Source organism: Macaca mulatta, chromosome 9, assembly GCF_049350105.2.
Source record: "Macaca mulatta isolate MMU2019108-1 chromosome 9, T2T-MMU8v2.0, whole genome shotgun sequence".
Classification (NCBI taxonomy): domain Eukaryota; kingdom Metazoa; phylum Chordata; class Mammalia; order Primates; family Cercopithecidae; genus Macaca; species Macaca mulatta.
This window is the reverse complement of record NC_133414.1, coordinates 65,435,045-65,450,889: the sequence shown is the minus strand read 5'-3', so window position 1 is coordinate 65,450,889 and position 15,845 is coordinate 65,435,045. Positions and strand designations below refer to the sequence as shown.

General features: G+C 37.1%; 1 protein-coding gene across 12 annotated transcripts in view; it reads left to right on the top strand.

Annotated features, from left to right (window-relative positions):
- The window catches only part of CCSER2 (coiled-coil serine rich protein 2), a 188,318-nt gene that overhangs the window by 99,647 nt on the left and 72,826 nt on the right, over positions 1-15,845 (top strand). For 10 of the 12 annotated variants that reach the window (NM_001193762.2, XM_015147096.3, XM_015147100.3 and 7 more), the window contains 1 exon segment: positions 6,439-6,601. In NM_001193762.2, coding sequence (NP_001180691.2) covers positions 6,439-6,601 — 163 coding nt within the window. 12 annotated transcript variants of the gene reach the window in all.

Here is a 15,845-nt window from a genome sequence, read left to right as displayed (position 1 = left end):
TGGTTAGAAAGCGTATTCTAAAGAGCTGCTTAGCAGCTTTTAACCAATGCAATTAGATCACCAAAAAAAGGGAGAAAGGAGCCCATAAAATTAAAATAAAATCACCTCCCTCCTCAAAAAATAAAATAAAATAAAATAAAAATAAATGAAATAAAATAAAAAAGAAAAACACCCAGACCCCTGGAGCTAACCTGACAACCACTTTCATTTACAGAAGACACTTATTTCTAAGCACATTCTTTTGGCCAAAGCAGGTAACATGGCCAAACCTAGCACCTTTGGGACTGGGAAGTGTATTCTTCATAATGAAGGCTCTGCACATGATAGAGGACATTGCATGTATAATTCCGTAAGGAGAGAATGAGAAGGTGAGGACAATATCCACTACTCTCTCACAGCGATAGAGATTGTTACACCTTTTTGTGGTTCTGCTGTCGCTTAGTATGCTCTGGCAAACAGCTGAGTTCTAGTGCTGAAAAAGAAAAAAATCACAGGTAATACTGAGGAAGAACAAGGAAAATGACAGAACCCTGGGGATTAGAGTAGTCCAAGGAGATAATCACTTAGATGGAATTGCAGCACAATTTTTTTCTGGAGTTAAAAGACAAGATTTCCCAACAGAACAGTTTATTCAGTAAATGACAGAAAGCATCACTGCTATTGAATCCAAATTAGTGACTTGAAAGATCAAGTAGAAAAATATTGTAGAACACAGAGGAAAAACATAAACCATTGGAAAGTTATAGGGGAAGAATAATGAGACTTGATGATCTGGGAAATTTAATGGTAATTTTTAGGGCTGGTAGTGAGGAGTGAGGGATTTACTTCCTCGGAATAAATCACATGCTAGGTAATGCATTTTACTTTGACAGAATTATAACAACTTCTCTTGGAAACTTTATGCCCTTTCTGAGTGGAAGCAGAGAGAAAGCATCTTAGAGCCTGCCTTATCTTTAGCAGACAACAGAAAGTTACCCAAATATTAGATAAAAGTACAATCGCAGGGAAATTTAGTCTTTGAGGTCTTGATTGGGGACTTGTGAAAAGTAGGAGGGAACTCTTGGAAACATCCCACGTAAACAGTACTTTAGATTTTTCTAGAAGAAGGCAAACAACTATTGGCTATTTCGAGTAAAGGAACATTAAAGAAAGCATGTAAGAACATGGATCTAAAATATGTAGCCTCCTGAGGCACCAAAGATAAAATAATATCTAGGTTTGGTACTATAGGAAAGTGGGAAATTATTGTTTTTATGACTCTTAAGTCCCGAATGACTATACACATCCATTACAGTTTTTTGGCTGGGAAGATGAGAATGTTACAGGGACTGGTAGAGGTTTAGGGAGTCTTATAATATGCTTTCCACTACAGGTTTTAGTCCTTTATAGGTTCTGGTTGTTGAATATATTATGCAGGTTTGATAAACATTTAGACTGGGGCTAGGCGTGGTGACTCACGCCTGTAATCCCAGCTCTTTGGGAGGCTGAGGCGGGCAGATCACGAGGTCAGGAGATTGAGACCATCCTGGCTAACATGTTGAAACCCAATCTCTACTAAAAATAGAAAAAAATTAGCTGAGCATGGAGGCACACGCCTGTAGTCCCAGCTACTTGGGATACTGAGGCAGGAGAATTGCTTAAACCTGGGAGGCAGAGATTGCAGTGAGCTGAGATCGTGCCACTGTACTCCAGCCTGGGCGACAGAGCGAGACTCCATCTCAAAAAAAAAAAGTTAGATTGCTCACTGTGAACCATAACGAATGGTTTCAGTGCCCCTAATTCTACCAGTACCAGTGGAGTTTTGGCCCACAGAAGAGTGGCACCTCACTGAAATCTTTAATTTGGATACAAGTTTGCTGTGACCTCATTATGAATGACAGTTGTTAAATTGTCATTTCATGGAAGAAGCCATGAGGAGACTTTTTGTTCTGGTGAATGCATTTGTGCAGTTAATCTTTCCCTACTAAGTGATATATGTAGTCACACAAAGAAGGAGAGAATGTTGGTCAAATGTTTTCTGGACATTTGTGGGCTAGGATTTAGAGACTGTTATTGGAGGAAAGTTTTTGGAGATTGTATTAATCCATTCTCATGCTGCCATAAAGAACTGCCCAAGACTGGGTAATTTATACAGGAAAGAGGTTTAGTTGACTTACAGTTTTGCATGGCTGGGGAGGCCGCAGGAAACTTACAGTCATGGTGGAAGGGGGAGCAAACACGTCCTTCTTCACATGACAGCAGGAGAGAGAAGTGCTGAGCAAAGGGGGAAAAGCCCCTTATAAAACAATGAGATCTCATGAGAACTCACTATCACAAGAACATCATGGAGGAAACTGCCCCCATGATTCAGTTATTTCCACCTGGTCCTGCCCTTGATACATGGGGATTATTGCAATTCAAGGTGAGATATGGGTGGGGACACAGAGCCATACCATGTCAGAGAATGTAGGGGCAGAAAAATACGATACTTTTTCTCAACCATCATAAGGGTCATGGCTGACATACCTATAACAAAAGACAAGTTAACAAAAAAGTGTAACACATTTATTTAATCAAAATTGTACATGACATGGGATTCTTCAGAAATGAAGACCCAAAGACCCAGGGAAAACTCTGATTTTATGCTTAGGCTTGATAAAGAATGGACAGCTGTATAGAAATGTGATTGGACAAAAGGTTATGATCTAATGGTGATAGACTGAGGGCAGGGAGGGTGACCCAGCAAGGACTGTCTGTTCAGATTCTTCTTGGATTCTCTGTAGTATTCCTGCCTCCCACATATGGTGCAGAACCCCTCTGGAATGAGGGTCTTCAAGGAAGAAAGGAAAAGAGAGTGAGTGATCTTTCTAGGTTTTCGGGCTTCCTTTGAGGGAGAGGATTTTTAGTTTCTGTGACCTGCCTTGGGGAGAGGAATTCTGGTTTCTGTAACTCACTTTGGAGAAGGAAGAAGGGCAGGAAACAAGAGGATAGGAAGATCAGAAAGACCTTGCCTCTGAGGCATTTCCAGTTTCCCTTAGTTCAAAGTACTCATCTTGCCAAAATGCCACACTTTGTAGTATCATGTTCTGATCCCCAACGGAGAAATCCACACGTGAGTGTTTTGGTGACCCTGAGTGTAAGCTAACAGTTGTGGGGTCCAAGGTTGATATTTTAGTGCCTGTATCAATAAAACACTTGTCAGGTTGTCCTTTAATATTTAGAGAAATTTATTTTTGAGCTTAAGGGTAAAACAGAAAATTTGGTGCTTGACTTCCCCCTCAGAGGACTTTGCTAATCACACTTTTTTCTTCTTTGTTTCTTATCTCATGCTAAAGACTTCCTTCAGAAGGCCTGTATTTTTCTCTAGCAGGGGTTCTCAACTCATAGTTAGGGCCCAGTCTCGCCTGCATCTGCATCTGGTTGTGATCAGCACATTGAATTTTTGAACTGGGATGCCTTCAGGTTCACAAGTTTTTTCTTTAGTTTGCCACAAGCCACCATCATTCCCTATGGTATTACACATATTCAGAGGGACTCATTTTCTTTCTTAATCTTACCTGTTCTGTTTTAAATTTAAATTTATCAGTCTCTGCGTCAGGGGTGGTGGCTCACGCATGTAATCCCAGCACTTGGGAGGGCAAGGCATGTGGATCACTTGAGGTCAGGGGTTCAAGACCAGCCTGGCCAGCACGGTGAAACCCTTTCTCTAGTAAAAATAGAAAAAATTAGACAGGCTTGGTGATGCGTGCCTGTAATCTCAGTTACTCGGGAGGCTGAGGCAGGAGAATAGCTTGAACCTGGGAGGTGGAGGCCGCAGTGAGGCAAGATCATGCCACTGCACTCCAGCTTGAGTGACAGAGCTAGACTTCATCTCAAAATCTTTAATCTTTTCTAAGAAACCACCAGCAGTGTTGTTCCACATTATCTTTTTAGCAGCATTTTAAAATATATAACACGTGATTGATGGATGCCTTGAGAAGTTAAACATGATACTTTCTGCAGAATCTTGGAGCAGTCATTTCTCTAGAGCTTAAGCCCACTTTGTCTCAGTTTGAACATTAGTCTTTTGTGGTTATGGCAAATGTTTGCTTCCAGTGCTTACTTGCCATTATGCCCATGTTTGAGTTCAAGTTTCAATAAAGATTCCTCAATTTGGAGTCTGTATGTGGAACCTACAACTTTTAGCAAATACGAAAGCACCACATCAGTTTCTACATTGTAATTGCTCACAATATTTAACCCATCTCCTGGCCTATTCACGCGATTTGCTTGCTTCGTCCTCTGTGTGGACAGTGTTGATACCATTCGAATAACCTATCAAGTTGTTTTTTTGACAATGTTTCTTGCTTTGGGAGTGAGTGGAATTTCTCTTGCCTAAATTGAGGAAAAATATGAATTCGGAACAGTTAAATGTAGATTATCCCTTCATTATATAGAGTTACTTAAACTAAAGAAACATTTTAATACCATGTAGAAATACTTAACTGGGTCTTGACTGAATCTATGAATATAATACAAATACGAATTTATATATGATGTTGCTAAAGGCACTAAGCTAAAAGCAATTTTAAATCTTGAAGCCTGGGCATGGTGATTCAGGCCGGTAAGCCCAGCACTTTGGGAAGGTGAGGTGGAAGAATCCCTTGAGGCCAGAATTTTGAGACCAGCCTGGGCAGTATAGCAAGACCCCATCTCTTAAAAAAAAAAACAAAAACAAAAGACTGTGCATGGCCTCTCATGCCTGTAGTCCTAGCTGGTCTGGAGGTTGAGGCGGAAGGATCACTTGAGCTCAGGAGTTTGGGGTTACAGTGAGCTATGATTGCACCACTATACTTTAGCCTGGGTGACAGATTGAGACCCTGTCTCATCAAACAAAAAGAAAAACCTTCTCGAGATGATTATTTTAAATTTTCTTTTGCTATCTTATTTTCTACTTCTGACATTTTTGGACATAATGGTCACCATGCCTTTATTTGTGAAGTTTTCTATAAGTGAACTTACAAAAAAAAAAAAAAAAACTTGGTTTATTCCTGTAAGATGACAACAAATTGAAATAAGTTCAAATGTAAGGTTTCTTTTAAAACATGAAAAAAATTTTTTTTCACATTATTAAATGTATATTTCTTCTTAAGGTGATTCTAGTGAATATAAACAAAATTTCAGTGTCCTTTAAAAAATGTGTGTAAATTGTTACACATTTCGAAGAAATACATTAAAATGAATTCAGTATATATGAGAACTGAACATCTGTACTTTTCAAACTACAATATCCTTTTTTGGAATGCCAAAGTTTGTTTTTATCCAGTATACTGTAATGAAACACTCGTCATGTTTCAAATTCAAGTTTTTGGTTCAGTGAAACAGTAATTTAAATAAGCGAGGTTTTGTTTTTGTTTTTGTTTTTTTAAATGGGGATTATGTTGATTTTTATAGCTTTTTATTACAAGGAATTCTGAACATGCAGGACTTGAACTTTCTCATGTAGTAGTTCTCAGACTAGAGAAACCTTTCCTGTTCTGTGGCTTGGGTTAGTGTTTAGCAGTATTTTTAGTAACCGTCCTAAGTCAGTAGCTATGTAAGCACTGAGTGAAGATGGAGTCACAGGGCAAACTGGGCTTGCTTCCCACAGGGAGGGCTGGGAGTTGAGCAGGAAGGAAGGCCTGTTCAGCAGTGCCTTGGGTGCAACTATGTCTGAGTAGGCAGTCGGTAACACAATGTCTCCCTTGTGCAAAGTAACTCTCTTAGTGAGTGCTCAGATATGTGAGGAAAAAGTATTTGGGTAAGTGAAGAAGCTTGGGGTGTTTCAAAGAGATTCTTTTCGTGTTTTTGTGGTATTTGGATTTAAGGGAGTGTACTGTTTGTTGCTGCAAAGTACTGGCTTTGTTTTCAGTGGCATTTTAGACTTTAGAACAAGCTCCTATTGCAGGCAGATTGAAGCGTCTTTCTTTCTGAAAATGTGAGCTTAATTTTAAAAGTGTGATTTGTTTGTGATGAAAAGTTAATTTGTGCTTCTGGAAATCAATGAAAATTAATTGTAGCAGTCATTTATAGGAATGAATTCTCTTAAAAATCTACTGTTTCCTGTCATTTTCATTCTGAAATCAGAGCCAACTTGTGACAGTGATAAAAACCACCTAAAACTGATTATGAGTGTTTAGATGTATAATGTTGATTTCCAGGATAATTTGCCTGTTTTAAAACAGTGTGGCAGTTAATTGTTTACATGACTGTGATATAAAAGTTTTATAATTTACTTCATTTTGAATGATATTAAGTTCAGTTTTCACCAGAAGAACTGGTTATGCTTTTAGAAATCTTGATATTGTGATTAACATAAATGGCTGGTATTTTTAGAATATTATTTTTATATTTTCAGCAACATTTAATTATCAAGCTATAAGAGTTAACTTTTATGGAGTATGTACATGTTTATAGTCTTTTTCTTTTGAATCTGTCTAGTGGAGTGTGACAATATGAACCGCTTTGACCGACCAGACAGAAATGTTCGGCAGCCTCAGGAAGGTTTTTGGAAAAGGCCACCCCAGAGGTGGAGTGGACAGGAGCATTACCATCTCAGCCACCCTGACCACTATCATCACCATGGAAAAAGTGACTTGAGCAGGTAAGTACTGTCCTAACTTAGATTTTATTTGCTGTCCTCTGATTTTGAATTATAATTCTCCCTTTTCCACAACCCTCAAAAAACCTGTTTTTATCTGGTTTGTTTTTAGAGGCACCAAAAAGCACTCAAGTTTTATGTGGTACTAATTGGAATAATATGTCTAATTTGTTCTTTTTGACCCAAATGTTTTTTCATTAGTTTTATCATAAATATAAATACTTTATGTATATCTGCTTTTTGGACTTCAAGTTATGGTATGATTTTCTAGCTCTCATTTGGAAATGATGAAATGTTAATTTTGTTAAATTTATAGTTTTTCCAAATAATATTTAAAATTAGTGCCAAGTGATTGGTCGTCTTTTGCTCATGTAATAAGTTAAAATTTAAAAATTCCACAAGTACCATTAAAAACAGAGGAAGGTACTGTTTAGTGCTGAAGGTACTGTTTAGTCTTTTCTTTTTCAAAGTAGAGGATAGTCTTTAAATTGATCAGATCTTATTTTGTAATGAGGCTCCGTAGTCACTGAAACCTGGGATCAAAACCTGACCTGGCACAGATTAGCTTTGCAAGCTTAGATAATTTATTTAAACCATCTCCACTTTACTATCTTTAAAACATAATTAATAATATCTCTCTCAGTGTTTGAGAATCAGGGGTAAAAGTGCCTAGAGTAGTGTCTAGTTTACAGTAGGCACTCTATGGAAGTTATTAGTTTTTTCTTTTCACTTTCTTATCTCATTCCACAGGGATTTCAGGTCATTTTGGAGCACATTTACAATACAAATAGTTCAACTGGTTTAAAGAAATAATGGAAGAAAACCATGGTGTTGTATAGTTCCTAAAGTGAGGGAAAACATTGATTCTAAGATTCTTTGCAGTGAAAGCAAAGAATAAAATTCAATTTATTACAACATACACAGTATGCATAAGATAAAGGGTGTGTTTTTTTCCTGAATTAGTTTGTCAGAAAAGTTAAGCAACATTTTCAAACAACTGTTCCTTGGATGTCAACAGTTGTAGAAAAAGAGAGGGTCCCCAGTCAAATGAGTGTGAGAATGAATAGATTATAAATATTTTTTAAATGGCGGACTCCATTGTGCTTTTATGTATAAATATAGTACTGTGATTTTGCAAAAGGTGGTAAAAGATATAATATGTAGCCATTTTCCAAAACGTGATCACAAATCCCTTATACTTAGTTTATTTTAAGGGACTATGGTGTGGATCATGCACACAAGTGGTTCTTACTGAGGAGAGAAAAATGTACAGCATTCTTAGGGGTTGCTAATTTGACTGACTTAGCACAGAACTTCCCAACAATTGGGCTGAGGTATAGTGGTTTGTTGTGAATGGATATAGATTGATCAGTTCATTGAAACTCTCAATCTTTGGGGTGTTGGTGCTGGGTTTGAGACACCCAGATCCACCTGAGCAAGTTATGGGATGGGTGGTACAGAAAGAAACCTCCTCCAAGACGAGCCTTACCCCAGCATAACTTAAAACTATTAATCTCTCTCTGTGCCTTGATATTAGAAAGGTTTGGGTGTACTAGCCCCAGGGCCTTTTCAATATTGCATGTGCAAAAGACCTTTTTCCTTTCTAAAACTTCCTGAGTATTGCTTCGCTTTCTTCTGTCCCTTAACTCCCATTATTATTGTCATTAGTTATAGGATCATGCCTTATCCTTTACTCAGGGGTATTGGAAGACTGGTGGCTGAGAACTAATACATCCACTCATGTTCTCATCGTAATACTCCTCTGTCTTTTTACCTGGTCTAATCTTCCTCTTTTCTTTTCCACCTAGACCTCCTTTTTTTCTACACCTTTTGATACGCTATCTGGAATTCTCACATATCCTAGCACACTCACATTCTTCATCTCTTCACCTACATTCTTCTAATCATAACTGAAACCTAGCTCTTTCCCAAATGTACTACTTCCCCAGGAACATTTTTACACCGAAGATTCTTATTTTCCAGTCACCCTCTTCAGTGAAACTCCTCTTCACTGGTTCCTACCTGGAGCTTACAAAAAGGCTTGGCCCTTGGCCCACTTTCCCTCTTTGTTATAAGCTTTACTGCAGTCCTGAGTGGCTGCAGTGTTCATGTACAAGTCATTTAACCCTCTGTTTGCTTAGTCCTGTAGACAGTGGTCTCCAACCTTTTTGGCACCAAGGACCAGTCTCCTGGAAGACAGATTTTCCACAGGCCACAGGTGGGAGGTTGGGGGCTGGTTTTGGGATTGGGATGAAACTCTTCCGCCTCAAATCTGCAGGCATTAGTTAGATTCTCATAAAGCGTGTTCAACCTAGATCCCTTGCATGCGCAACTCACAAGAGGGTTCGTGCTCCCATGAGAATCTGATGCTGCCACTGATATGACAAGAAGTGGAGCTCCTGTCAGATAAGCAGTAATGCTTGCATGCCTGCCCTCTGCTCACCTCCTGCTGTGCGGCCTAGTTCTTAACAGACTGCAGACTGGTACTGGTCCCTGGCTAGGGGTTTGGAGACCCCAGCTGTAGGATTTTCTGTGAACAAGATACGTTATCTGCAAATAGTTTTTACCTTTTCCTTTCCATTTTGGATGAATTTCTTTTTATCTTTTGCATAATTGCTATGGCTACAACCTCTGTTGAGTAGAAGTGGTGAAAGCCAATAGGTGTGTCTTGTTTCTGATATTAGAGGGAAAATAAATATTTTAAATATTTTACTGTTAATGTGATGTTAGCTGTGGATTTTAAAAGAGACTTTCTGTCAGTTTGAAGTTCCCTTCCATTCATGGATAGTTGAGTGTTTTTATTATGAAAGGGTATTGGATTTTGTCAGTTACTTTTTCTGTGTCTATAGAGATAATCTTTTTTTTCCGCTTTCGTTCTACTAATGTGGAGTAATACACTGACTTTTTCAGATATTGAACCAACCTTGCATTTCTTGGCAAAAGTCTACTTGGTCATGGTATATAATTATTTGGTATGTTGTGTGTTGTGCTGGTATGTTGGTATGTTGTGTGACTCAGTTTGCTAGTATTTTGTTGAAGATTTTTTGTGTGTGTGTGTATATGTATTCTTAAAAAATATTGGTCTGTAGTTTTGTTTTTCTTCTTGAGATATCCTTGTCTTGTTTTGATATCAGGACCACACAGATTGAATTGGGAAGTATTCCTTTCACTTCTACTTTTGGGAAGAGTTTGTGAAGGATTTCTGTGAATTCTTCTTTGAATGTTTTGTAGTATTGACCAGTGAAGTTATTTGGGCCTGGGCTTTTCTTTGTGGCAGTTTTTTTTGATTGCTAATTTAATTTTTATAGATATTCTGTAGATGTCTTTTTGGTCTTGTTGGTTTATAATGTTGTTTAAATCTTCTACTTTCTCATATATCTCTAATTGTTCTGTCCATTATTGAAAGTGAGTTGTTCAAGTCTCTAACTTCACTGTATCTTGTAGGGAAGGTGTGTTAGCAGTAAATTCTCTGTTTTTGTTTATCTGGGAATATCTTAATTTCTCTTTTATTTTGAAGGATAGTTTTGCCAAATGTAGACTTCTTGGTTGGCAGTGTTCCTTGTAATATTTCAACCCCCATGCTTTCTGATGAGAAATCAGCTGTTAATGTTATTGAGCATGTCTTCCACGTGATGAGTCCCCCCCGACCCCCACTGGCTTTTTTTTCTGCATTAAGGATTTTCACTTTTTCTTTGGCTTTCAACAGTTAAATTGTAATATACCCCTCTTTTAGTTTATCATATCTGTAGTTTGTTGAGCCTCCTAGATATGCAGATTAAAGTTTTTCATCAATTTGGGACATGTTTGGTCATTAGTTACATTCTTTCTGCCCCTCTTCACTTCACTGTGGCCACTTAACTAAGGGAATGTATGAGCATCATTCCTTGCTTGTCACAAAAAATTTGAAAAAATCAATACAAATAATGTGAAAACTACTTAAATCAGATTTCTCCCTGGCCAGAATTTGTTGTTGTTTTTTTTGTGGTTGTTTACTGACTTTTCTAGACAGATTCTGTAAAAAGTCTGTATTTTAAAAAAATATTTGAAGTCTTTGCTTGGTTTGATTAGTGGTCAGCTAATGGTTGGAAGGAGATTTCATTGAATGCCTCGTACTAATAAGTCTCCCGCCCTCCATCAGGGCGCTCTGTGTGTTTGCTTAGGCACACCTACAACTCCTGTAAGTAGTTTGCAACTTAGGCACACCTGCAGTCCCCGGAAGTAGTTTGCAGCTCTGCCTTGGCCTTCACTTCCTGCTTGTTCAGTTTCAAAGTCAGCCAAAGGTGGAAGATTAGGGAATTCTCTGGTATTTCCTTGGCATGGACATCTACAGCCTATACATGTATATGTTCTTCTCTATTCCCAGGACTATATTGGAGCATTTCAAAGCCTCTTGTGGACGTTTCTTTCCTCAGGTTTTCCTTTTATGATTTTTGGTCAGCTTCTTGTTTGTCCCAATTGATATTGCCATTTCAGGCAGCTGAGATTTTAAGCAGTGCACTAGGGATAAGGGAATTAATGAACAAGCTTTGAATCAGCTCAAACCAACTCCTGAGAATGGGCTTTTTCTAGGGAGCAGCCAGAGAGATCAGATCATAGCAGTTCTTTGGAAGTGGTGCTTTTTGGAGAGTTCTAAACCCATTTTGTCCCCCAATCTCTAGTGATTGCTGGATTTCAGAGCTGCCATGCTTGTTGGAATGCTTTTGGTTCTCAAGCTACCGCAAAGGTAGGGAGATGGGTGTGGCTATTGGATAAATTAAAATGCCACAGAGCTTGCTGTTTCTCTGAGATTCAGCAGTTTTTATTGATTAAATGCTCCTTAGTTGTCGTAAGCATTTGGCTGACTTCTAGAGTTCTGAAAAAGTTGATTTTGATAAATTTGCCAGTGTTCTTAGTGCTTTAATGGAGGAATGGAGTTTTAGAAATCTCTGTCATTCTGGCATTGTTTCTCTTCATTTGTCATGCTTTATTTTTCTTTCGTTCTTTTTTTTTAAACTAATAGATTTTCTATTTTTAGAGCAGCTTTGGGTTTACAGAAAAATTGAGCAAAAATAGAGTTCTCATATGCTTTCTCACCTTCCGTTAGATACAGTTTCTCCTATGATTAACATCTTGCATGATTGTATTATAATTGATGAGTCAATATTGATATTTTATTATTTACTAAAATTCATAGTTTATATTAGGGTTCACTCTGTTTTGTATATTCTATGGGCCTTGACAAATGTATAATGCCATACCATTTCAGTATCATACAGAATAGTTTCACTACCCTTCAGATTCTGTGTGCTCCACTTACTCATCCCTCCCTTCTTTTGCTGAACTTCTGGTAAATACTGATCTTTTTGCTGTTTCTACAGTTTTGCCTTTTCCAGAATGTCAGAGAGCTGTAATCAGATAGTAGATAGTCTTTTCAGATTGACTTCTTTCACTTACCAAAATACATGTAAGGTTCCTCTACATATTTTTGTGGCTTGATATCTCATTAAAAACAAAAAACAAAAAACAAAAAAACTGGCTAGGTGCAGTGGCTCATGCCTGCAGTCACAGCACTTTGAGAGGCCAAGGCTGGAGGATAGCCTGCGCTCAGGAGTTCAGAAAAAGCCTGGGCACATATTGAGTCCTCGTCTTGACAAAAAAATCAAAAAAATTAGCTGGGTGTGGTGGCATGTGTCTATAGTCCCATGTACTCGGGAGGCTGAGGTGGGGGGATCACTTGAACCCAGGAGGTTGAGGCTGCAGTGAGCTGAGATCACCTCACTCTCCAGCCTGGACAACAGAGAGAGACTCTGTCTCAAAAAACATTACTGAATAATATTTCATTGTATGGCTGTACTACAGTTTGTTTATTCATTTACTTACTGAAAAACATCTTGGTTGCTTCTAAGTTTTAACAATTACTAATACAACTGCTATAAACATTTATATACAGATTTTTGCATGGGCGTACATTTTTTACCTCATTTTGGTAAATATCAAGGAGCACTATTGCTGGGTCATATGGGAAGCATATGTTTAATTTGGTAAGAAACTGCCAAACTGTCTTCCAAAGTTGCTTTACCCTTTTGCATTTCCACCAGCAATGAATGAGAGCTTCTGTTGCTGCTCCATATCCTTATCAGCATTTGGTTCTGTGTTTTGAACATTAACTATTAGGTATGTAGTGGTATTTCAGTGTTGTTTTAATTTGCAGTTCCCTAATGATAAATGATACTGAACATTTTCTGACATGCTTATTTGCCATCTGTGTATCGTCTTTGGTGATGTGTCTGTTCAGATCTTTGCTCATTTTTATTTTTTTATAATTTCAACTTTGACTTTAGATTCAGTTGCTATATGTGCAGGTTTGTGTCACATATACATGGATATATTGTGTGGTACTGAGATTTGGGATACAGATGATCCCATCACCCAGGTAGTGAGCATAGTACCCAACAATTTTTCAGCCCTTGCTCCTCTTTCCCTCCCCTGTCTAGTAGTCCCCAGTGTCTATGTTACCATTGTTAGGTCTATGAGTACAATGTTTAGCTCCCATTTATAAGTGGGAACTTGTGGTATTTGGTTTTCTCGTCCAGCATTAATTCGCTTAGAATAATGGCCTCTAGCTATTTGCCCATTTTAAAATTGGGTTATTTATTCTCTTGTTGAGTTTTAAGAGTTCTTTGTGTATTTTGGATACCAATCCTTTATCAGATACATGTTTTGCAAATGATTTCTTCCAGTCTGTGACTTATTCTCTTGATAGTACTTTTTGCAGGACAGATTTTCAAAAAGTTTTAACGTTTCCAACATCCGTATTTTCTTTCTTGGGTTGTACTTTTCATATTATATCCAAAAGACTCATTGCCAAATCCAAGGTCACCTAGATTTTCTCCCTTTTCATATTATAGGAATTTTATAGTTTTGCATTTTGCATTTAGGTCTTTGATCCATTTTGACTTAATTTTTGTGAAAGATTTAATGTCATTCTTTTTGTTTGTGGATGTCCAGTTGTTCTAGTCTCATTTGTTGAAAAGACTATCTTTTATACTCTGTTTTGAACTGTCTTTGCTCCTTTGTCAAAGATCAATTGACTATATATATGTGGGTCTATTTCTGAACTGTCTGTTGTATTCAGTTGATATGTCAGTTCTTTTGCCAATACCACACATGCCATTTTGATGACTGTAGCTTTGTATAGTAAGCCTTGAAGTTGAGTAGTGTTAGTCCTTCGACTTTCTTCTTCTTCAATATTGTTTTGGATGTTTTGGGTCTTTTGCCTGTTCTAATAAAAAATTTAGAATCATCTTGCCAATATCCTTAAAATAACTTGCTGAAATTTTGATTGGGATTGTGTTATAATATTACCACAAACATAAAAATCTGTACATTTAACTTTTAGTATAAAGTTTTTATTAATGGTCACGAAACACTAATGATTTTATGAAAACAAAACTGTGACTCAGGTTACATAAGAAATGAAGAAGAAAAATGTCCCCACCCCACACACGTACACACACACACACATACAAACATCTGCACTTGCTAGTCTCACCTATGAATCATGAACTTTTAGATTAGCACAAAATCACACATCTTAGTAATCAAGAAGTTCTGTTGGGAGTGGGAAGAATAAAGTTATTTGTAAGTATATGGGTGTAGCCATAGAATTTAGAGAAATTCCTTTAAAACTGCAGTAAATAATTATGCAACAATGATTTTTATGCTTGTGGGTTTAGTATCAGGTTCTGGAACTGTATGTGAATTCAGTTTAAGTGGGTAAAGAAGGTTATCTCTTCAAGATTCTTTTCTCTAGTTTACACCTTTTTTTATATATATCTTATTGATTTTATTGGCAACACTTAAAGAACAAGGTTAAATAATATTGGAGACAGTGAACTTTCATTTCTCATGCCTTTGAAACCACTGGACTCATTTTTGCCTTCGCCCATATCTCTAATGGTTCATGTCTTCATATTTACCTGCCTGTCTGGGCTCTGATTGGCCACATAAGATCTCACTTCATTAACACATGGCTACTAGCATTCTAGTGTGTTCATGCTACAGCAGCTTTGCACTCTTTGTGTTGCTTTCACTACCAGAGTTTTCTGTTAGAAATTCATGAATGTTAAAATTTATACAGAAGTACAAATTTATAAACTTAATGTGGGGAATTATGGCCAGTAATTCCCCCTTCATCTCTTATTTTTTCTCACCCTTCTTACACATTTGCCCCTGGATTTGTGTCTTTAGTCTTAGAAAGTGATTTTACCTCCCATTCTAAGATTTATTTTTTTATGTGGAAACTGCATCATCTTCTCAGTATCTGAAATCTCAAATTCTGAGATTAAAATCTTCATTATCTTTCTGTCCTGTGTTCCCGCTCCCTCCTATCTTCATAGTCTCCTTTTATTTTCTGAAAATAATCCCTGTTATATATTTGTTTTCTGTTCCATCTTTGCCTCTTTCTGTCTCTAAGATTTCTCTGTTATATTCATTTTTTCCCCAGAAAACTTCATTTGTTTCTCCCAGTAGGATTTTATGTCACTTTTAACTTATTGTCAGATGGTTTAGCAACAAATACATAGATGCAAAGCAAATGTGTCAGTATTTTAACAGTTAGTAAATATAGGTGAAGGGTATATTGTTGTTCATTGTAGTATTTTTTTGATACTTCTATTTGAAGAAATGTCTCAAGATAAAGAGGTTGGAAACTATTAATAATAATATGATAGTAAGTCATTTTTATTAATATTTACTATATATTATGTATTAGTCCAAGCACATATATTAACATATATTACCTCATTTAAGTCTTATACTAACCTAAGGAGACAAGTATTGTTATTATGCCCATTTTATAGTTTAGGAAATGAAGCATAGAGGGATTTGGTAACTTGCCCTGTGTGTTGTGTAGCTAGTAAGTAGCAGCTGAATTTGGACTCAAATGATCTATGCAGATAATATTAAAATGAGTAAGATATGGCTCTGTTTTCAAAGGACTTACAATCCAATTGGAGTTGAAAAGTGTATAGGTTTCTTTAGTTGATGCTGTGAAACAAATTAAGGATCATAAAATGATAGTTTTATGTAGTTGAGGGGATCAGGAAGGGCTTCTGAAGAAAGTAGCATTTCAGTACTAGGAAAAAATAACAGGATTAATTTTGAATCTTATGGTGGAGGTGTTTGAAATGGAACCTAAGGCATATAAACTTTGTTCAATGAGCAGTAGAGAACATTGAGAGTTAAAGAAACTATGGCCCAAAGATAA